This window comes from Chaetodon trifascialis, chromosome 19 (genome assembly GCF_039877785.1).
Source record: "Chaetodon trifascialis isolate fChaTrf1 chromosome 19, fChaTrf1.hap1, whole genome shotgun sequence".
NCBI classification, from domain to species: domain Eukaryota; kingdom Metazoa; phylum Chordata; class Actinopteri; order Chaetodontiformes; family Chaetodontidae; genus Chaetodon; species Chaetodon trifascialis.
Genome location: NC_092074.1, coordinates 6,079,940 through 6,103,022, shown reverse-complemented (window position 1 = coordinate 6,103,022; position 23,083 = coordinate 6,079,940). Strand labels below are relative to the sequence as shown.

The 23,083-nt window shown below is 42.2% G+C and overlaps 3 protein-coding genes across 4 annotated transcripts; all 3 read right to left on the bottom strand.

Moving 5' to 3' along the window:
- Positions 1–5,562: 5,562 nt before the first annotated feature.
- Positions 5,563–12,153, bottom strand: LOC139347329 (toll-like receptor 5). 2 transcript variants are annotated; one of them, XM_070986826.1, is made up of 6 exons: positions 12,089–12,153; positions 10,745–10,804; positions 9,548–10,131; positions 7,842–9,502; positions 7,554–7,642; positions 5,563–5,859 (listed from the first exon to the last, which is right to left on the bottom strand). In XM_070986826.1, exons 2-6 carry the CDS (start codon positions 10,790–10,792, stop codon positions 5,614–5,616), a joined length of 2,628 nt encoding a protein of 875 aa, XP_070842927.1. In that variant the 5' UTR covers positions 10,793–10,804; positions 12,089–12,153; the 3' UTR covers positions 5,563–5,613. The 2 variants fall into 2 exon arrangements, with proteins under 2 accessions (XP_070842927.1, XP_070842926.1); XM_070986825.1 differs by having other exon boundaries at positions 7,842–10,131.
- Positions 12,154–14,810: 2,657 nt separating this feature from the next.
- On the bottom strand, positions 14,811–17,017 carry LOC139347330 (thrombomodulin-like). The gene has a single exon (XM_070986827.1). The coding sequence runs from the start codon at positions 16,848–16,850 to the stop codon at positions 15,198–15,200; it is 1,653 nt and encodes a 550-aa protein (XP_070842928.1). The 5' UTR covers positions 16,851–17,017; the 3' UTR covers positions 14,811–15,197.
- Positions 17,018–18,514: 1,497 nt separating this feature from the next.
- Positions 18,515–20,852, bottom strand: LOC139347643 (thrombomodulin-like). The gene has a single exon (XM_070987374.1). It carries the CDS (start codon positions 20,845–20,847, stop codon positions 19,165–19,167), a length of 1,683 nt encoding a protein of 560 aa, XP_070843475.1. The 5' UTR covers positions 20,848–20,852; the 3' UTR covers positions 18,515–19,164.
- Positions 20,853–23,083: the final 2,231 nt, after the last annotated feature.

Genomic DNA, 23,083 nt, shown 5'->3' with positions numbered 1-23,083 from the left:
AGACAACACTCTGGCACAAAGCACTAAGCAAGCAACCCAGCTGCCATCAGCAGCGGTTTTGCTCGTCTAACAAATATATATTTTGAATGAGTTACTCTTTGGAAATATTTCCAGGCAACATTGGAACAAAATCTGCTGACTGTTCCGCCTGTTTTCTCTTTGAACAGGACCTATTTGTGACTGTGGTTTGCATATTAGCCTTCTCCAAAGTATTATGAGAGCATGAAACGAGCATGGAGAAGTCCCCTCCGCTCGAAAATAGATTTTTGATCATGTGCCTGCAGTCAATGAGTGCGCGTCACTGTGAAGAATTGTATGTGCAGTTTGACAGTAGAAGGCTGTTTTTACATTCATCTGCTGTAAGTGTACACAAATATGATGTGGAAACTTGAAGCCTCCAATGCACGAATGATGAGAATGGACTTCCCTGTAAAGCAGGAGACATCTGTTAAACAAGTTCAACTTTTGAAATGGCACATTTGCATAATCAGATTCAAGATTTGTTTTAATGAGGGAGAGGTAGATGTAAATGTAAGGATTTTAACCTTGAAAAAACCAACAGAAACACATTAGTAAAAGTACAGTGTTTTATATATGTATTGAAACAAAAGGCTATAGTCAATATGTTTACAATAATAATGGATTAAATTCCATCCCACCACTGTCATAGCAACATTTTGGACAGCAGCAAGCTGTGAGATGAACACACTGTGAAGTACATGGCCAGTACCAAATGACAGACAGGCAAATGTAGTGCCTAGCTGTGGAAGACAGTGTAGCACTTGACGACTCGAGGGTCCGTGACTTCTCCTGGGAGATGGTAGAGACCAAAACAAGAGCTAAAGAGAGGATAAATATTGCAATTATATCATGCATCTTTCATCGGGTGTCCAAAAACAAAGCTTCACATGACAGCTAGTGTCTGCTCGATGTTGAAATAGATGACTGTACTGTACAAGTTCATAGCTAGTTTCTGCTTCCCCCAAGTGGACAAAAAACTGCTGTTGCATGTTTAATTCGTAAAGCAGCTGTTCTGTATAACCAGTCCTCAGTTGTAGAGCTCAACTGTTCCTGATTGAGCTGTTTGGCTTCACAGGTGACAGACGTAGACATAATATCCCGTCTTTTTCATGCCTCTGTGACCCCTTCAATCTCACTCTCCCTGTTTCTTTCTGCTACTAAATCCATTCCAACCGAGTGCAGAAAACACCTGTTTCCCCAGAGGTCAGCTGGGAAAAGAAGTCGTCATCCTCTCCAGTCGACTTTCTGCTCCCTGTCTTTTCCTTGAGCGTGGAACGTGGAGGCTGATCTGCTCTCAGTTAGTTCCACAGTGGGTTGGAGCTGTGCTTTGGGGACAGCAGAACTCATACTGATGCACAGAGCTGAAGTTAGTCATCTCTCTCTGGCTCGACAATAGTCAGTCACACTTTGGATCACAATCCAGTGAGCAGTTCCTCCAGAGATCCCACGTTGCGGCGTTTCACTTGATGTGGAGTTTCAGAGCCAGTCTTTTTCTCACTATCTTCAAGGGTTGCTTTGACGTTTCAAATTTAGTGTTTTATTTAGCGTCCCAAACACTTTCACGTTGTGGTTGCTCATTTCTGTGGAAACATAATTATCTCATCATAAGGCATTAGTTTCAACATGAAATGCTAGTTTCCACCACAACCTTGGCTCAGAAAAGCAGCTGGAAAATGAAGGATGATACTCCTCTAGCTTGAAAACATTTCACTCCAGGCAGGCTGATGGTGCCAGAGAGAGGGGAGGAAAAGTACCACTGTGCTTTTCAGCTGGTTCTGTCCTCTCATCCCTGTCACGCCCCTTAACCCCAGAACAAACTTCCACAAACAAACAAGCCCTATTAAACACATTACGTAAGTAAACCCACACTGGGCTCACTTGATGTGTCTGTGTTGAAGGAAAGATCTAATTTTGGCTCATAGAGATCAGCCTCAGATCCCCCATGGCTGCCTTTCTTCTCCTCCTCCTCCTCAACCTTTGCAGTGAAGATGAGTCCACTTCCCCCAGAGGATCCCTCCTCAGGCTTGCATGAGCATCCCTGTAATTATATTTGCTTAAACAGAGGTTAAATATTAGCTATGGCCATGGGGCAGGGTTTATTACATTTCCCTGCGAGGGAGAATCTCAGAAGCATGTGTGTCTGTTCCAAGTATATTCTGCAGGCCTGAAATAACTGTGAAGAGGCCGCGGAGCTGGAGAGCTTGTTTACAAGGCAAACATTTGCTTCCACTTTTCAAATTAGATTTTGGTGGAGCTGCTGGACTGGTCCAGATTTATGGAAGTGAGACAGGTTTCCCTTCTTCCTCAGGTGATCAGTGGATAAGAAGTTTTTTTTTTTTGTTTGTTCCATTGAGCTTTTTATCCATATGGAGCTCAAAATAGCAGCTATTAAAAGACATCAAGGCAAAAATGAGTCAAAAGCATGACTGATGCATCCATAAACAGTAATGTTACTTGAATGATTACATTGTAAGTAAAGCTATAAAAAAAAGCATACAATCTATTATTATTTATTTTAAAAAAGGGACAAACTTTTTTTTCTTTAAACTGAATTAACACTTGGTTGATTCACACATTTAATCATTGAGATGGACATGTCTGTGCATGTCCAGATTGTGTGTATGTGTGTGTGTTCTTGAACATCTATCCTTGTGACAACCAATTTGAGTTTTCGACCTTGGGAGTGAGGACATTTTTGGAACGTGAGGACATTTTGGCCTTCAAAGGGCCGTTTGAGGGTTAGGTTAGAATTACTGTAGGTTTAAACATTTAGTTGTGATAGTTAAGGTTAGGCTAAACTGATGGGGAATGTGTTATGTCAATGAGATCCACCAACAAATGTGTGCGAGTATCAGTCTTTTCAGCTGACTACCTACCACAAGTTTCATTGTTTAAGAAACCTGGAAATCAAGACACAGCATGTAAACATCATACTCCCAACGAGACTCAAAACCAGGATACGTGTGTGCACACACTAAAAACTATTGTAACGGTAGCTAAAGTATCAAGCTAACACTAACAAAGTTAGTAAGCTAACATTATCGCTAATTAGAAGTTCACATCTTCGAGTTTATGTCTCTTAGAAGAGGAAGACAAAGTCTTGAGTGTTTTGTGATGTTTCATATTTTTGTGTTGTAAATTACATTTAACTTAAAATATCCGTTCTCATAATGTCAAAAAAGTTGAAAAAAAAAAAAAAAAAGAAGTAATGTTTGCTAGCTACACTTCCCTTGCTAGTCTTAGCTTGATGGCTAAATTATGTTTTAGCTTGGTGGCCAAGTCCTCTGGAAATGTGGTTAGGAAAACAGGAAATGTTGTTTGGGGAACTGGGAATGAATGAATGTGTGCCAACCCCAAAAATAGGCCTAGAGAAATAACAAACCAGTGAAAGAAAAAAGAACAATGAAAGATAAAATGAACTGATTGTTAGTAAAGGGGGGGGGCTTTCCTTCTTTAATGAAGTGATTGGAAGTTAAAGAAAACACTTTTTACATTACATTGGAATGATTTGTTTAGCCCTAAGTATTGATTATTGATGTATTTGGTTATATTTTTGAGTGACCTAATATTTTTTTACTGCCTTTTGTTGGTTTTTGGTCTCCATAATACTCAACTCTACCTCTTTTTGGGCCTTCATATAGCCATTACATCTCCATCCAAATAAAACTCAACACATTTTGGGGGTATTTCAAGTCCAGCACTGATTAAAACAAAAAACAAACAAACAAAAAAAATCCTAGAAAATATAAACAACTGCACAATACAAGCAGGTGAGCCAGATGTTAATGTTTCACTGTGTTCAGATTGATGGACTCTCCACAGTGTATAAGCAGCAGCAGCCTGCAGACTGGCTGTAATGTTCAGAACAGCTGGCTCATAAAGGCTGGGAGGATGCAGGCGGCGGGGCCAACAGGACGGAAGCTTTCCTCTGCCCAGTAGCTTCCTGTTTTCAGACACACAGCTCAAATGAAAGGAAACCAGCTGACCTCAGATTCACTCTCATCTTACAGCCCAACAAACTCAAATGCTTAGAGACATGCTGTTATTTGCAGTTGCTGTTATAATGAGCTAGTGTCATTATATGTGACACACCCAGTGCAGTTCTAAACAGTTCTGATATAGAGATCATTAAATTCTCACTAATTAACACTCCTGGTTTACACTGATCATTCAAGACTGACAGGAAGAGACAGTAAAGACAGCTAACACTCGCCATCTAGTGGTGAACATATTAAATAAAAATCCAAAGGGGTCCCTCATAATATCTCTGAATCAGGCCCCTGAACAGTCACCCCATGGCAAAGCCAAAACTCCCCCCAAAAAATTCTGTGATTTTTTTTTTTTTAATTAGATCTGAAAATTTAATTAAAAAATGCGACGACTGCAATTCTGAGGAATACAATCATTGAAACTGACGTTTACATTGGCTCAACCAAAGCCGAGGCAGAGATTAAGGCAGTTTTGGTGGACTCTGATTCAGCCATGAAAATATACATATGTTGAGAAATTATTTACACTACTCAAACCACAAAAAATGTGTCCCTTAAATATCTTAAAAGGCTTTTCAGCTTATGAACAAGAACTTTTACTGAGAAATATAAGATTTAGATTTTTGGTTTTTTTGCATGAAAATCCATAACAGTCAATCATTGGTCACTGATAAAAACACGCTTTCCATGCAGGGCTTGCTGCTTTTTTGTTCTGTCATCACAAATATGACACCTCTGGGTTTTTGACTGTTCATCAAACATTTAAAAAATGTTTTAGGGAGAGGTTTGTCTTTTTAATTTTACATACAAACTCACATACTAGACAAGAAATTAAAAAATTCTGTCAGCAAATGCCCTCATGCACTATCGGGGTCATAAGATTGACAGCAGCTCTTCACTTTTTGACTAAACAAATTGGCCATTTTAACACACGTCTATCAACACACATGTCGAGGTCCGCCTGGAGCTGCAGTTACCTAACAACTGCAGTGATTGAAAAACAGACTTTTCTAGATCTCCTCTAGATTTCAAAGCTGCACTGGTGATTTACCTCATCCTGCAAGCTATTAGAGTGGACAGAGCTGTATTTGCACCAACGGTATTGGTGAGAACAGCTGACTAGCACATGCCTACCAAACACTGTCATTATTGCTGATGAATTGGACACATTACATTGCTTGATGTTACATTTAATTCCATTAACGTAACAATCGTTCATAATATACATATCATTGGGTCATGGAGTGCTGTAAACGCTGACAAAAAATAAGAAAAAGCAATTAGAAATGTATTTATCACTGTGCCACAAATCAACCAAAACACTGAAAGATATGCAGCAGAGCCAAATCAGCAGGATCTGGTCAATATCTACATTTGGTTCTGTACAACTCAACTATGAAGGATGTTCTGGAGCATTTTTTCTATATACCCATTCCCTTATTTGCCTTGAAAAAGGTAATTCGAACTGGCAAAGGGAGAACTTCTTCCTCGTCTTGCTAAGGAACCTGAATTCTAACTTATCGATGACACTTCAGCAGGATGGACGTTGGAATCAACAGGTTATCTTGGCTAACAGTGGTTTTCTTTAGCATACTGTCAGAGTTCACATTGGATTTCCTCTGATGTTCTCAAGCCTGATACCTTCCTCGTTCTCACGCTGAACGTCAGGCTGTGCAGGCTCAGGTCCATCCCCTGCAATATTTTTCATCTTAGTGTCTCTGATTATCTGTGAGACAAGCCGCTCATAAAACCACTCCAGGTCCTGAGGGTCCTCTGGCCAGACAAGGTACTCTTTCCTCTGGACAAAAGCTCTGACTGCGTTGTACTTCATCAGCTGGTAGTGAGGCACCTTGAGTTGTGTTGTATTAGAATGGACATACGGGATAGTAGAGGAGATCAAGAACTTACGCTTTCAGTTCAGTAAAATTTGCACAATGCCAGTTTCCTGTCATATGTGATGCAATATTAACTTAAATCTGCATGATGCCTGACATCTACTGGTGAAAGTAGGCAGTGAATTGAAGATTATCTGCTAATCCTTGGTGGTACTCAGCCTCTGGTGTTTTCACATGCAGTTGTCCAGTTTCACAAACAATTGGTTAGCAGCTATAATCAGTATTTTTTGTTAATATTCACGTCATATTTTTAAATAGTGGATCACATCTCTACATGTATGTGAAAGATGTCTTGTGGCATTGAGCCTACAAAGAATTTTCAAGTTCTCCTCAACTCTACAGAGCTTTATAGCCTCTTTAAACTCCCCACCTGCATTTTGCAAAGACCAGCCATACTCTGCCTCTGATTGGCTAGTGTTTGTTGCCTTTGTTAAGTTGGTTAACACTACTGTGATTACCTGTCAGTGAAATGCAGTTACTTTCCAGTGTTTAAAGCATGAATCATCACATTTATTTTATTTTTTTTTTCTGATCCTAGTCAGCACAACACCACTAGGCCCAGGGCCGCAGCCTGCAGCACCATCTACAGGTACAATAGCTTCAGAGTGACAGAGTCGTGAAGCTGTTATGAGAGTTATTTCCAGATGAGAATTTTTTGCTAACATTTCCATTTGTGAGAGAAATGAGGCAAAACTCGATACTTGAAAGGTGTTTTGTCATATTTGAGTGGTATGTGTGCACCTCTGTCAACTAAAGCCAAACAAACTGTGTGCTTAGGCCCCTGGAAAAGAGGCTGACGATGAGGACTCTGTCCTGTGTGCATGGAAGTCTGTTTAGCATTAGCATTAGCTATATGTTTTCATGAGGGAGTGGCTCTTAAATGTTAAATTCTGTGAGCCTATATCAGTAGATTTCAGAACATTATTATTATTATTATTATTATTATTATTATTATTATTATTATTATTATTATTATTGCATTATCCTGACCCACAAACCTCTTACTGGGAATCATGAGAAAATTTCAAAGACACAGAGCTTCCCTGTAACCATAGTAACTCACTGTCACCCCTGCCTGCATGTTCACAGCGTGAGAAGAGAGGGAGATACTCTGAGGCATGCTGAGCAGCATGCATACAATATATTACATTACAATCTGAAAGATTTGTGGGTATTTGTCACTTTCTCCCTGACGCTGTTGAAGCACTCATATGGAAGTGGATGTGGTTGATAGCTGCTAAGAAGTACGCATTAGAGACAGGAAATGACCTTGAATTGTCACCTTGTGTGGTCCCTTCTTGTCCGTAATCTAAAATGTGGTTGTTTTGTGAAATGTTGTGTTTCCTGAAATGTTGTTGTGTTTTGACCCTTGGGGCCATTGTAGGTTAGGTTTAACCTTACCCAAGTAAGCTAACAACTTAATTTCCCTGGTGTGGGATCAATAAAGTCTTATTTTATCAATCAGAGGCAGAGTAAAGGCAAGTCTTTAACATGGGTGTGGGAAAAAAAGTGTTTTTTGGCCGCAACTTTGCGGTTTTGGTTAACTTTTACTGCTCTCATCAGCATTGTTTTTTACGGTGAAGAGCTTTTCAGCATTATTTTTTACGGTGAAGAGCTTTAGTAAGTAATTCAACAGTCTAATACACACCTTCCCTACCACCAACATAATCAGGACGTTTGTCAGCTCCTCCAGCATCCGGCCCTGAGCCAAAGTGAACGCCTCCAAGCACCAACCATCTAGAAAGATGCATTACCCAGTTAGTTTCTTTTACCTCTTTACTTTTTTCCAATTAATTTTGTGATTCAGGAGGGGGTGAAGCGAAAGATTAGAGAAGAAGAGTCAAACCATGGCCATGGATGGGACAAATATTTTAATGCCTAAAATTAAGTGTTGCAGTGCAGCTGTTTCAACAGATCACAGTCAGAAAAACTGTACCTTTAAGGAACTCCTTGGAGACGACGCACACAGTCTTTCTGCTGCCCCAGATAGCATCTCTGATGTTGGAAAGATGGTCTTCACCTGGCAGGAAGTCTCTGGCCTCAAAACAACAGCTGAAAATGTTCTCCTCTGAAAACTGTTTATCCAACTTCTTCAGCAAAGCGGCCTCGACCCACCCATAGTCACTGTTGCTAAAGCAGAAGAAGGCATCGTACCGCATCATGTCCACAGGAAATTCCAGTTTTGGGCCCTCAAGAACCCTACCGACAATCTTTTTGTAGATGATGAATATGTGCCCTCGGAGACGAGCGTAAACAATCCCGCTGAGGATGACCGTGGTAATGAGGAGCGCAGAGAAGATGAAGAGAGCAAACTTAAGACCTTGGATGGCCTTTTCCTCATCTTCCTCACACGGTTCCATGATGGTGGAGTAATGCAGCAGAGGAACATAGTGGAGAGCAGCTGGAAACTCGCATCTGTAGTCCTCAACTGGGCTCAGAAAGGTTATATTTGTCACGTTCAGCCAATTGAGGAAGCTTTCCAGATGGCAATCGCAATGGAACCGATTTACTGCAAGGCTGAGGAAACTGAGAGACCGAAAAGTTGTAGGGTCTGGGGATGCTAGGAAGTTGCTTTCGAGGTTGAGATTTTTCAGGCTGACTGGAAAGACATCTGGCTGCAGATAGGTTAAGGCATTAAACGAGAGGTCAATCTCTACGATCGAGGTGAGACTGCTGAAAATTCCTTGTGGGAGAGTCGCAAGTGAGTTGAAGCTTAAATTCAGGCCGAGCAGATTCTCGAGATGCTCGAACAGGTTGAGGCACTTCTCCTGCGACCAAATTATCTGCAGGGAACTGTCGTGAAGATCCAACACTTGCAAACTATTATTACGAGGTCTTGTAATGTTTGGACTTAGTGTGCACCACTTGATGAAGTTGCTGCCATAGAAGAAATTCTGGAGACGATTGAAATGAGATAAAATGTCATAAATGTCCTCTAAATTTGTTAATCTGTTTTCTGCAACATCCAGATGCATACAGTTCATGCCCAAGTCCATGATTCTGCTTAGTGAATTCAATTTATTGTCGGCCAAAAGAAGATAATCTATGTTTGGTAACGATGCAGGAGAACCCAGGTTTCGCAGTGAGTTTCCTGTCAGATATAATGCACGTAATTTGCGAAGACCACTGAATGCTTTGTCCCCCAATGCACCAATGTGGTTGTAAGACAAATCCAACACCCTAAGGTCTGTCAGATTGGTGAATGTGTGAGAATATATTTCTCCAAGGAGGTTGTATGACAGGTTGAGCATTCGTAAATGTCCTTGAAGACCATCGAAGGCATTTCTGTTAATCTGATTGATTTTGTTTTTGGAAACGTCAATAATAATTGCATCCTTTAGAGGACTAAAAACAGCTCTCTGCAAAGAAAATATCCGATTTTTAGACAGATCGAAAATGTTAACTGTGCTGTTCATGAGACCTTTGAATGTGCTTTCATCTGGATCAGCGCTGTTGTCATATGAAAAGTCTTTGCCTATAGATCCAGAGTATATAAAATGAGCAATTGGAGTCCCCTGTATTGCTTTAAAAAAATGACGTAATGTGTTCACGTTGAACCCTGTGACGGATATATCGAGGACATTAAAGGCCATCCCTCTGAAAGGGTTCCCGCACCTTTCCCAGTCAAAATCATCTCTATACGATTTGTAAAAGTGATTGGAGCGCAGTTCCAGGAGTGTGAAGTATTTTCCCTGGAAACCAGCAAGATCCTCTTCACATAATCTTTCAATCTGATTCAATGCGAGGTTTAGATTTGTAAACTTTGTTAGTCTTGAGAAGAACAGTCCAGGTCGCAGTCTCACTATTTTGTTCCCAAAGAGATCAAGCATTTCTAAGGACACAAGTGGCTCCAGATAGCTTTCTGCCAATATGGAGTCTTTCAGGTGGCAATGATCCAAAAAGAGGTGTTGTAAATTGACCAGTCCTGCAAATGCCCTTGGCTCCAGCTGAAGGCCAATATTGTTTCCGAGAACCAAGTGTGTCAATGTTCTCTGCCTGAGAAAAGTGTTGTTCCTTATGACAAGCGGCACATACTGTTGTCCAAGGTCGATTTGTAACAGTTGATCATAAGCTCTGAGCGAGGTGCTGTTGATCTCACTGATGTAGTTCAACGACAGGTAGAGGTAGGTGATGTTAGATGGCAGAGTGGGAACCCAGTAGTGGTACTGTGAGCTGCAAGCAGCTATAAGGCCATACAAAGTGCATGATTGGTAGCATGTGGATACCTGCCAGTGGGAAGGTTACATTATGAAAATTGAAACTCAACTCAACAGTTAAAGAAACTGTCCAACATTTTAGGAAATATGCTTCATCTCTTTCTTCCTGACAGTTAGGTGACAATGTTGATACCACTCTCAAGTCTGTATGGTACATAAGGAACCAACCCCAGCAGCTAGATAACTTAGCTTAGCATGAGGACCCAAAACAGCATTTGAGCGCTTATTAACAGTAGAAAGTTAACATGTTGATTGAGGGGCCTTAGAGTGTTGTTTGACAGGTTTTGTTACTCTCGGGCTAGCTAGCTGTTTGACACTGTTTTCAGTCTTCATGCTAAGCTAAGCTAACTGGCTGCTGGTGGTAACTTCATATTTAGCACACATATGTGAGAGTGCTGCTGGTCTTTTCATCTGACTCTCGGCAAGAAAGTGAATAAGAATATTTTACATTTGAATATGCAAATTTCCTGATAATTTCTTTCATTCCTGTCAGGTAGTTATCTGTTTTACAGATTAGCTTTCTGCTTTTCACACTTCATTTCTAGTTACTGTCTTACAACTGTTCACTCTGAAGAAAACAAAGTACAACTGATCAGTTTTGAGCTAAATGTTATTCACATACCTGCAGGTATAAACCAATGAAAATCACGTGAAGAGCCAGTGTCCTCATTCTGTCCTCCCCCTAACAAGATGTCCAAAGAGAAAGTCAAAAATGAACAGAGCTTTAAGAATGTAATGTTGCTTTGGCTCAGCAGTGTATATATTAATGTTACGTAAGTAGTGAACATTTAGTAAGTTAGAGAGGAAAAAGGGGAAGTGTGCCAGAATATGTTCTTTAGCAGGTTCGAGGTCACTGGTGCAGCTTCAGTGGCGCACTGCTCAGTACACAACCACTCATTCCTGATTCCTGCTTTTATAATACTCCATGCAACTGGTTGACATGTTTGTCATGAGCTAATTCCTGTAAATTTTACTGCTGCTGCACCTGCATAGCAGACACTATTGTATTTTATTAGTGTTTCAGGCTTCAGCATTATAAGTCTCCTCACAGTTTAAGCTTTACTTCCACCCTCTTGTCCTAAACTATTTGTGTTAATACAATTTAATGAAATGAAATCATTTATTCCCCATCTATTGGAGAGTGGTTTTAGACATGTTCAGTTTACACATCATGAGGTGTTTCACTTCTTCTGTGGCTCCCGAGGAACTTTCTAAAATCTGAATAAATTACCCTTGAGAGATGCTATCAAGTTGCCTCATGGGAAATATAGTAATGTTTTAATTACACTGTTTTTTTGTTTTTGTTTGTTTCTTTGTTTGTATTTTATGGAACAACAAAGAAAAAAAAACTTATTGACTTACAAAATTATTGAGTAATCCCTCAATAATTACATCTTGGCAACAGTTAACCAACAAATATAACTAATTTTAACACATTTTAAAAAGCAAACATGATGATAAGTCATTTCAGATCAAGTTTTTGTACATCACATTATGGTTCCCAGCATTAGCAAACAAGCGTAAGGAAGGCAAGTCTGCCTTATTAAACAAGTGTGTGTGTGTGTGTGTGTGTGTGTGTGTGTGTGTGTGTGTGTGTGTGTGTGTGTGTGTGTGTGTGTGTGTGTGTGTGTGTGTGTATGTGTGTGTGTGTACCTAAGTTTTTATCTTCTATTGAAAGTGAGTGTATTCTGCTCTGCGACGTCTCTACACGCTTTGATCAGATATGAGCGCGGATGATCATCGTACTCAACCTGTCGAGTTAACCTTGACTTTGTCATTGAACAGGTAGATTTACAGGACTTATTGCACAGCGTGGGCTCAATTTAACAGCTTTTGTTTGGATTATTCGAGTCGGAGACAACAGAGACGCGTCTCAACACCCTGAAAGAAGAAAGCGACACATGAGCTCCTGGCCGCAGATCCTTTCTGTACATTAGTTCACATGATAATCCAGAGAAAATCTTACCTCTGTCGGTGTTGTGCAAGCTGGAAAAACCTTGGCTGAGTTCCTTCTGTGTGCAGGGTCTGTGCCTCCTCCCTGCGGACCTGCCGCACCACCTTCGCCTCCACCTCTACACTTCCTCTGCTTGAAAAAACACCCAGAGAAACGTGTGCTCTGACAGTTGTAGACGTGCCTGACAGTGATTTTCTGTCGGTCTGACAACACAGAGCCATGTCGAAATTTCCCCGATGAGCAAATCTGTGGTTCCTCTTTCGGGGACAGCTTCTACCGCTCCAGATGTCACAGTGGATCCTCAATTGTGCGCTGCTTCATCTTTGACCACATCCACCTTCAATTTCAGACCACTGAACTCTTTACCACTGAAAGCTGACCCCTACTACTACTGACACTATTACTGCTGCTGCTCTCATACTAGTACTGCTAGTTATACCACAACTTCTTTTGCTACCATATCCCTGCTAAAGTAGTACTACTATAAATGCTCCCACTACTGCTGCTGCTTATTGTTTTTTTGCTGTTACATTCTTTTTTTCATTCAGTTACTTAAGATGTAAAGTACCAGGGGCCTCGTTTATAAAACATTGCGTAGAATCCACACTAAAAGTGTGCGTACGCCCAAAAGCTGAAAATGGCGTGCGCCAATAAATATTATAAAACCGTGCGTACTCATACCTGCACGCAATTTTCCCTTTATAAATCACACTCCACCTGGAAGATTACGCAGGTGGATTCACCTCACATCCCGCCCCCGACACACCCACATTTTACCATGAATGGTCAATGCAAAGTACCTCATGAATGTCTTTGCATATAAATATGCCTGCTGATCAATGGCATTTCGATCATGGCAGAGAAAAGAAAAAGAAATTTTACAGAGACTGAAATCAAGGTGTTTGTGGATGAGGTGGAGGTCAGAAAGGATATTTTGTTTGGTGGTCACAGTAATGGCGCCACGAATAAAAAAAAAAAAAAAAAAAAATGAGTTGCTGCACGTCGTCACCGCAGTGAATAGTTCCAGTGCCACAGAGCGGTCTGTGGCAGAAATTAAAAAGAAGTGGTCGGATGTGAAGGTAGCGGCCAAGAAGAAAGTGGCATGGCACCGTCGAAGCGCATCTGCTACTGGTGGGGGCAAGGGCGCACCCGAGCCCTCACCGCTGGACACCAAGATAGCCTCGATCCTTGGTACGGGATGGCGCGGTTCCGGCGGGTGGGTCTATATAACACTGGGCCCAGTTCAGCACATAGATCCAAGAGCACTGCTCTAGGGAATCTAAATCGTCTTATTAGCCAGTCATCATCATGGGACAGGAAATCTCCGTGGTCCCTAAAACTTCTCTCCATCCTGATCCTACCATTTGCGTAATCTTCCAGCAGTGCCAGCGCATCCATTGTGCAGCATTACGCACGAGTGTCACCGCACTATTTATATGCTTACTCAGCAAATTGAATGATTGTTACACACCTTGTCACAATTAATACTAATCCATCAGTGCCATCCACCGCTCTGTATCATTTGAAGATGGAAGTATGATATATGAACATTGTGCATACAGTAATAGGCCTAACGGCTCACTAAAGGAACACATGTATAACACTGCAGACTTGGGTGTTTATGATTACGCAGGTCTATAAGTCTGATATGTGATGACTTTAAATGCATGAGATCAATCTGGCTTCAATTCTCCACCTCACCATCTGCACCGCCAGTTCCCCCTGTCTCCAAAATGTTCGTACGCAAGCATCAAAGTTGGCGTACCGGTGCGCACATTCTCACGCTAAGTTTATTTTTTATAAATCACAACCTTTGCGTAGGAAGTTGCGTACGCAACTTTCAAGCCCCGTTTTGTGCGTAAGCAAGTTTTATAAATGAGGCCCCAGGACCTCCAAACTGCACTTTAGGCCTGTACTTGAGTAAGTGTACGTGGTTACATGCCACCACTAAGAAAATATGAGCAACAGAATTAGTATTGGTTGTAGTTGCAGTAGTAGTGTAATACCACTGCTACTTCGACTGCTATAATAACTGTAACTAGCCTACTTCTGCAGTTAGTACCACTGTTTCTAGTACTACTACTACTACATCGCCACCACCACCACTATTACTTCTTGACTCTTACTGCTGCTGCTATTAGTGCTACTGCTACTATTACACTACTGCTACAGCTTCTGTCACAACTACAACCACTACCACCACCGCTGCTGCTGCTGCTGCTGCTGCCAGTACACCCACTTCTACCCTATACCACTACTACTGCAACAACTCTTAATCAGAATTATATCAATGCTTCTACTGCTTTTTCTACCTCTAGCACTCCTTCCATAATATTAGTTATTATGATGGTATTACAAACAGGCCTTCATTTTGCTGCAACGTTTTCTATCACTCCTCAAACAGGATTATGTGATGGACTTGTAATTTTTACATTTTTTCCTCATAAATATTCCTTATATTTCCCCTCCTCTTTTTTGGGGGAATTTTTTCCTGTTTTTTTTTTTTTATTTTATTATATTTTTTTTATAGCTTTATGTGTGTTTGATGAATAATATGTGCGGAGGACATTAGCATAAAGGAGGAACTGTGCGCTTGTACCATTCCTTCTTCCATGAACGTCAAGTTATGAATAACTGTAATTCACTTATTTGTCCGCATGGTGGGGCAGTCAGCCTGTGGCTCAGGCAGGAATGGATGCGAGAGATATCACAAGAAAAAATAACAGACACGTCCTTCATTCACATTTTTAGAATTTTATAATGTTCCAGCATGAACTTTAAAAAATAAGCAACGTTCTTTGTCATGTTTTATTACAATGCATCTGTTGTATGTGAGTTGAATGGTAGATAAAATCAGTTTTGCGGCAGTGAATATCCGTCCTCAAAAACAAAACACTACAATAATATTGCATAATAGCCTGTTTCTAATCTCTGTTCTCGTAAGAGTTCATAGTGACTTTATCTCCTATGGCGTCACCACATCCCTGTTCTTTTATTTGGCTGTGAAATCTACATCCTTCAAAACTGTCTTTGCAGCGCTGTTGACGCGGCTTGACCTCTACATTCAGATGTCGTGCTTTAGCTGTCTCTCCTGGGCTTTTTAAATTTTTTTTTTTTAAGTCTAAGTGTCACTCGTCACGTGCCGTAAACCGTGCGCTTCGTCGTCCTGCGCTTTGAGCGCACCGGCGCTCTCCAGCTTCCCTCTGCCGGTGAGGAAGTGATGAGCCAGAAAAACCATCAACACAATGAAGAAGACAGTGCACACTATTATCCCCACGAGACCCCCCACTGTCACTGCCGAGGGTTGCCTTGTTGGATCTGGATACGGCACAGGTGATGTTGAGTGGATGTTTGGAATCATGGGCGCTCCGGAGCCCTCCGACCCTCCGTCTGCGTCCGTATCATCGTCGTTTTTTACGCACTTGTAATGGTCAACTAGGGTATATCCTGGAGAGCATGCACACACGTAACTGCCGAATGTGTTTTCACAGTTTTGGTCACAATAAAAGAAAGAGCACTCGTCGATGTCAATGCAAAACGTATCTGTGTCCCTTTCCTCTGCAATATAGCCCTCAGGACAGTAACACTGGAACTTGTCATTGGGGTCACACTCGGCGACGCATTCCTCCTTCCCGCAGTGGAGTTTACACTTACTCGGTGACTTTGGGTCCTCTTGATATCCGTCATAACATGAGCACTGGTAGCTACCAGGAGTGTTGGCGCACATGTGCTCACATGGAGCGGACGCGCACTCGTCCACGTCGACGCACAGTTGGCCGGTCATCTTGTATCCATCCTTGCAGACGCACTGAAACCCGCCGACGGTGTTGACGCACATGAAGTTCTCCCCGGGACACTGCCGCTCATCTGTGCAATCGTTGAAGTCCACGCACGACCTGCCGTCCTGCGCCAGTTTAAATCCGTGGTCACACATGCACGCGTAGGAGTCTTCCGTCTGGTAGCAGGTGTGAGCGCAGCGCAGCTTCAGACACGGGTCCTCTGTGTCCACTTCGCAAGTGACTTTGTTTGCACGGTTGATGGCTTGTCCCGCCGGACAATAGCAGGAGGGCACATGTTTGGGGTCCACTGCGCATTTGTACTCACACCCACCCTCTTGGATCTCGCAGCTCCAGGGCGCCTGCAGCCACTGTTGGGCGAAGCAGACGTATTTAATCTCAGATGGCAACCGGACAGCGGAGCTTCCAGGGGGCAAAGACAGCATGTCACCGACCCCGAACCCCATGGGCGTCCTGTAGGCAACAGACTCACCCTCTCCAACCGCTAGAATTGTGCACGGCTCATTGAAGGTGTACTCACAGAGAAACCCGGCCACATGCTCGTCACATGGTTCCTGGGTCCATCTATAGTCGCTCTCTTGGGAAACTGAGACGCAGCGATGAGAAGAGCAGCTGCTGTCAAAGCTTGGCGCCCAGTTGAAGAAGTCGCTTTCGATGTCTTTGGTAACCCACTGGAAGCCTCTCAGGTCGGCAGCAGCGTCTGGACAGCCAGCTGTTCGATGTAAACCGATCCAGAACCGCCCCGTTAAGTTTCCCAACAATATAGAAAGAATATCATGGGAAACAGATGTGCGCACTGTCATCAAGTGGCTGCCGCGATCTCCACATTGATTCTGAGCGGCCTTGTAATCGCTTGGATCCTGGAACACAGCGACACACTGGTTCCCGATGCAGTAACCGCTGTTCGGCTCTATCCCGGCGGCTCTTCCCACCAGAAAAGCCAACATGACGGCCAACAGTCCCGTTACATCCTTCATGATTAAACGTCGGTTATGTCCGTTTAAGTTCTTGTGCGTTCCAGCAGTCTGTGTGCTTGTTTGTTTGAGAAAATGTTTTGCTCGTATTTATAACCCCCCAACTCCATATTAGTGCCCCAGCAGAGGAAGGAAGTAGGTCTTAATCTGCCTGCTGCGCCTCTCACTGTCCCTTCACAAACTTTCTCCTCGGCACTGAGGACCACATCCCCAATTACGCACGCATTTTACGCACGTACGCACCGACGCCGTGCGGACGTAAGGGGGCATCTACCCAACGCCCCCCGTTTGCAGAAGCCCCTCCCAACTCCACTTTACACAAGATGTCAGTCTAAACGAGAGGTCTAGTCCCGTGCTCAGACTTTCAATCGAATTATCTTTGAAGCAAGTTTAAAATCTGCGGTGGTGGAAAAAGAAATAGGGACAATGCAAAGAAAGGTTCTTGCTTTATTTATTTATTTATATCTTTGTCTATTTCTAATTATTGTTTTTATTTCTAATCATTCTGTATGAATATTGCTCAGGCACTGATACTAACTTTTTTGCACTTTGCTCTGAATAGAGGCAGCTTAATGCCTAAAGTAGTGTAATGTAGTAGTATAAATACAAATATATGAGCGTTTTGTGGGTCGCACACTAACTCAACAGTTTGAGCGTAAAGTTGAGGAAGATTAAAGATTTATTCTGATTCCTTTCACAGGAAGCATCAAAGCAAAATGCAGCTAAATATAAAAAACTTGATATATGCGGAACACTAAAAACTATTAGATGTAAGCATAGATTGTATAGAAAACAAAATAAATAAACCCTTTGTCTCCAAATTTCAATCATTTAATTTATTACTCAGTAGTGACATGTTCACTCGCATGAAATCAAACATTGCAACAAGTGAAAGCTTGCATTAAGCCTGTTATACAGACATGTGTTGACTGAACACATCAGACTGAGGTGCAAAAGTGTTTTCAAATATATATATACATACATATATATATGGAGATCATAGCAGCACAGATTTACATTCACATTGATTGCTCTCTCAATGCCTACAGCCCAGCATCTGTGGCCCCAAGAGCAGTCTGCTATACAGTAAAGTTAAGAACATTCAACCTCATGAAAATGTCAGTGGTAGCAATGAACAGCCAGTATAGCACCTCAGGATTATCAGTGAATATGCAACACGTAATTACATTACACTTCTGTTCCGACACACATAAGCCAACAGAACTGTAACTGTTTTGTGTGATACCATTTGCAGTATAATGACTTAAGTGAATAAATCAAGCCCAAAGTATGCATCCAGAAATGCCAACATCTTTGACTTACAGTAAATTTTGGAGTATACACATCAGATCTGTGTATGTGGAATTGGTTTATAAAGCGTGACAAGCCTGAACTGAAACAGTTCCCACAATACATCCCAAAACAAACAGCAGTCCGCTTTAAAACTAGATATACCTTATATATGTCTCAAAAATCATAAACCAAAATGCATAACCATAGTTCATGAGCAGACAACTCCAGAACGCAAATAAGATGAAAAGATGAACATTCAAAACATCAGTACTAAAAGTTACTAAGTGTTATTTTACCAAAAACCATCGAGTTTTAACTTAGGTAGGTTACAAATACAGTGTATTACAAGCAATGTGTGTATGGCAAATGAGTGTTGTGCAAAGGCTGAGGCACATTTAGCTTTTTACTTTAAAGAGCTTAACTACAGTGAAGTACACTATGATTACAGTGTAATTAGACAGCAACAACGTGAAATATAACATAAAACCGGCTCTGTCGTATGAGAATCTTGTCATTCATATGTCGCTGAAAATAGGTCTTAAATTACTGGATTTGTAACCCTTTTGAAGAGAATGACCTAAAATCAGAAAAGTGGCCATACTAACTTTTTAGTACCGTTACTGTTTCACTTTTTTCTGATTTACAGCATCTTATTTAATATATAACTCAAAACATTGGCCCAATTGAGAAGGAAACCCAATTTGTTTATACTTCTGCAACAAGGTTGATAACTAGGAGGCAAATAAACAACAATTCATACAGGAATCTATTATACATTCAAAAAGCATTATGCTGTTTTCCTTTAAAGTCCTATATCTTCATTTCATGTGTATCCACTACTATCATGTACAGTTTGACTTTACAGGATGTGATTGCTTGTAGCTTTAAAAGATAAACAATTTCCGTTAACACTGCCTATGGATAACTGGAAAAGTCCCATATTGTTGTCTATATTTGATGTCTCCGAGGAAAGAAAAACAGTGCAATGTGACATGAGAAGGAGGTCGAAAAGCAGCCCACTGCCTCATTGTTGCGACTGAAGTATTTGCGAGTCATTTTTAAAGGGTTTGTCGAAGGATAACCTCTTATATGTCTCTGTGGTCACCTGCTGCAGATATAAAATATCCATATTTGGATGTTTGAAGGTGGAAAGCTGAAACTTGCCGCAACGCCTGACCGCGTTTTGGATGAAGAAAAACAGCAGCGCGGCACACAGCACCATGAACATGGTGATGCCCAGGATGCTGCCGGTCTTGATGTAAGAGGGCACAGTGACTGGGTGAGCGCCGGCCGCTGTGGGGTATGGAGCACTTGAGCCTGAGCCCTCTTCCTCCTCCTCCTCCTCGATGGGCACACACTCGTACTCTTTGTGCGGCTTGAACCCCTCATCGCACCAACATCTGAAGCTGCCGAGTGTATTTTCACACTTGTGATCACACGGCTTCTCCTGCTCACATTCGTTTATGTCGCTACAGATGGCTGTGCTGTTAATTGTGTCCAGAATGTAACCATTAGGGCAGAAGCACTGAGGTGTGCCCTTCACCTCGTCGTCTGTGTTGGAGATGCATCTGGCTGGACAATCTCTCTCCGTGCAGTGCATTTCACACTTGGTGGGATCTTTGGGTGACACCTTGAACCCCCTCCGGCACACACACTCATAAACCCCATTGAATTTATCACACAACATGTGCTCACACCTTTCACAGATCGTGACGTTCACACACACCCCATCTTCTGCCTCGAAGCCATCTTTGCAGATGCACTGGAACGCTCCCTTGGTGTTCTTACACTCCTCACCCTCACCTGTGCACGGGTCCTCCTCCTCACACTCGTTCACGTCCACGCAGCTCTTCCTGTCCTGCGCCAGCCTGTACCCTGTCGGGCACTCCTGGGCACAGTCTACGCACGAATCCGCGTCGCAGGTGATTTTGTTGGGCTGGAGAGTTTGCCCCGCGGGACAGATGCAGGTGTGCGTCGTAGAGCTGCAGTTGTGCTCACAGCCGCCCTGCAGCACCTCGCAACTCCACGGAGCTCGCATCCAATCGCTCGAGAAACACACATGCCTCGAGTCCGGATGTTTAGCGCCAACCTTTTCCGCGACAGCGATGGTTCCTGGTGGAAATGTTTCGGAGTCTTTCACCTCGAAGCCCATAATCGCGGTGTACTTCACCTGTGCGCCTCCGCCTGCCTGCAACCTATTGCACGGCTCCTCGAATCTATATTGGCACAGATATCCGTCCAGGTTTTCCCGGCACGGCTTCCACAACAACGTGCTGTTCCATCCCGTCAACACGGAGATGGAGGAGCAGTTTAAGGGACCTGTTGCAGCTTCCTCTGTTGGCCCGCCGGCACTGTGCTGCTCCAGCCAGAAACTACCGCTGAACCCACTGGGTAGACTCGTCAGTATCCTCTCTATGTCTGGCACACTGAACACAAATAACTGTCCACCATAGTCTTTGCAGCTTTTCTGTGCGCCCTCAAAGTTGTCGGGCTTCTGGAACAGCGCAAAGCACTGGCTGCCGCTGCAGTGACCGAGCCGAGAGCGCACCGGTTTGTCCAGCCCGCAGAGGAACAGCACAGCCAACAACGCTGCGTTTGTCGTCCAAGTCATCATGTCGACGTTAGGAAAGTTGAATATCGTCGTAAAAACGTCTGTGTTCGACGATCCGAAGCTGATATAGCGACTGGAAGCTGAACATAGTCCCATTTATAAAAGCCTGCAAGTGGAGTTTTTTTTTTTTTTTTTTTTCACGAGAGGAAGGAAGTTCCGTCCTGGCCAGTGGTTTAAGCCCCGGTCTGATTGCTCAACCCCCACGCTGTCCAAAATCCTTATCGCAGAGACTGGCCCATCAGAACATAGTGTGTGTGTGTGTGTGTGTGTGTGTGTGTGTGTGTGTGTGTGTGTGTGTATACACCACACACACACACACACACACACACACACACACACACACACACACACACACACACACACACACACACACACACACACTCACCCGCGGGTAGATGAACTTTTAATAAGAGGAGGATGAGCAAAATCTCTTAATCCTCCCTCATGAGTGATTCTTCCCCATCTTGATTTAGATGATATTCCTGTTAGTAAGAGCCTCATGGGAAAGAGACCGCTGCCAAAAATCCAAGTCTCACATACACTGACACACGTGTGATCTTTAGAGGTCTTTTGTCTTTTTTTTCTTTTTTTTTTACGCGGGTCATATATAGGCCGACATAAAATGCCCCCAAAATATGTTAAGCAATATAAGACTAATTTAATGTAAAAGAGATCTCACAATCTATCTGACATTAAATAGTTGTTATTTGAAATGTTTAGAATCTCCTGGCCTGGATAAACCTATAAATCAAACTGTGTTTATAGGCAGATCCCAGTTTAGCATCAGTGTCAGTTTAGATCTTGACCCTCATATTTGCTTTGGTTGAGAGCAGAATAACTGAAGGAGAAAAGTAGATAAGGAAGTTCAAATAAATCGGTGTATTGGGAGCAGGATTTTTGAGTGGTCAAATCATGTAAATGATTAAAGACAACATCCCATTGAAATTTTAAGGAAAAGACAATGAGAAATCACATTTTGGACACAAAGTAACAAAGGAGTTGAACTGTATGTCAGAATAATGTAATGTGTAATGTGAATAATGTAATAATGTAAAGAATGTAAGAAATTTTGGGAGAGTGGAACGTTTTTCCAGTTCGTAAAGCTTTATATTCTCACTTCTGAGGGGAATATTGCACTTTTTAAATCAAAGTTTTCTACTTTATTGGTAATTCAACCACATTACAAAATATAATGTACTTATGTTGGCATATTTTAAACAATATCTATCAATATCCTCACCAATATAAATTTGTTGGATTTTGCATCACCGTGAAATGTGACCTGCATATTGTTCTTCAATAAATGAGCATTTTACAGCATTTTAAGAGGTAAGATTTGTCAGAATTAGCAAAAAATCCATTCAAACTTCAAATACCCACAGAGAATTTTCACCTCTTTTCAGTCTGCAACTTTACTGCTTTGGTTCTGTCTCACTGATCTCAGGAACCTTGTTTCCAGCAGCTTTTAACTAGCAGCTACTGTAAACCCTCTGAACATTTATTGCCCAGCACCAAATAGCAGAGACAAAGTTAGCCACTAGCTGGTGAACATAACGGAGCATGTAGTGGCCAAAGAGCCAGACACCTCCCTCAGGAGTTGGTGGAGACGAAAACAGAGCTATAAGAAGAGCGAATATTTGCCAGGTGGACGGAGACACAACGGCTGAATGCTGTTTTTTTTATTAGCACGTTAGCCGCCTTTGTAAGGTGATAACCTGTGTTGTGTTTTCATCTTGTTTCTTGCCGCCAAGTGGCCAAAAAAGACCCATTAATGCAGCTCAACATTTTCAATTCTTAATTTTTAATTTTAATTACAGTCTTTTCATAACTGCTTGACTTCCTGTGAATAAAGAATGTGAATACCAACAGTGTGGACTTTTTCTTGATTACCAAGAAATCACCATGTGTAACATTACAGTTGAAGTTAAAATGCGCCCTGCCGTAATTTTGGAAACATGAACAAAAAGAACCCCTCCTTCCAGGAGGTACACTGACTCATGGGCTTGGAAGGCGGACGAACTTCCTTATGATACAATAATAACTACAGCGGGAGAGACACATTTGTCTAACTTGTGGTCAATCTAAATCAATCACCATCCTTCTACTATTCAACATCTTCTCTCAGATTTATGGTGCCAGTGGAGGAGGAAGAGAGCTGCCTTCCACTTTCCTCAGGGGGGGAAAGTGACTGGACTTTGGAATTAAGAAAAGAGGGCTGGACACACTTCCGTCAGCCACGGGTACAGAAACAAAACGTGACAAGAACAACATTACGTAAACCTGCATTCTCATTTCTTGAGCTGCTTCGTTTCCAGGTGGAATTTTGGTTGAG

Bases quoted from the DNA above. Each gene is read 5' to 3' on its own strand.
- LOC139347329 (XM_070986825.1), bottom strand. From the start codon at position 10,792: ATGAGGACACTGGCTCTTCACGTGATTTTCATTGGTTTATACCTGCAG. The intron at 10,132-10,744 runs GTATGTGAATAA...TCCCACTGGCAG, and splicing joins TCATTGGTTTATACCTGCAG to GTATCCACATGCTACCAATC. The intron at 7,643-7,841 runs GTACAGTTTTTC...GCATCTTTCTAG, and splicing joins CTCCAAGGAGTTCCTTAAAG to ATGGTTGGTGCTTGGAGGCG.
- LOC139347330 (XM_070986827.1), bottom strand. From the start codon at position 16,850: ATGAAGGATGTAACGGGACTGTTGGCCGTCATGTTGGCTTTTCTGGTG.
- LOC139347643 (XM_070987374.1), bottom strand. From the start codon at position 20,847: ATGGGACTATGTTCAGCTTCCAGTCGCTATATCAGCTTCGGATCGTCG.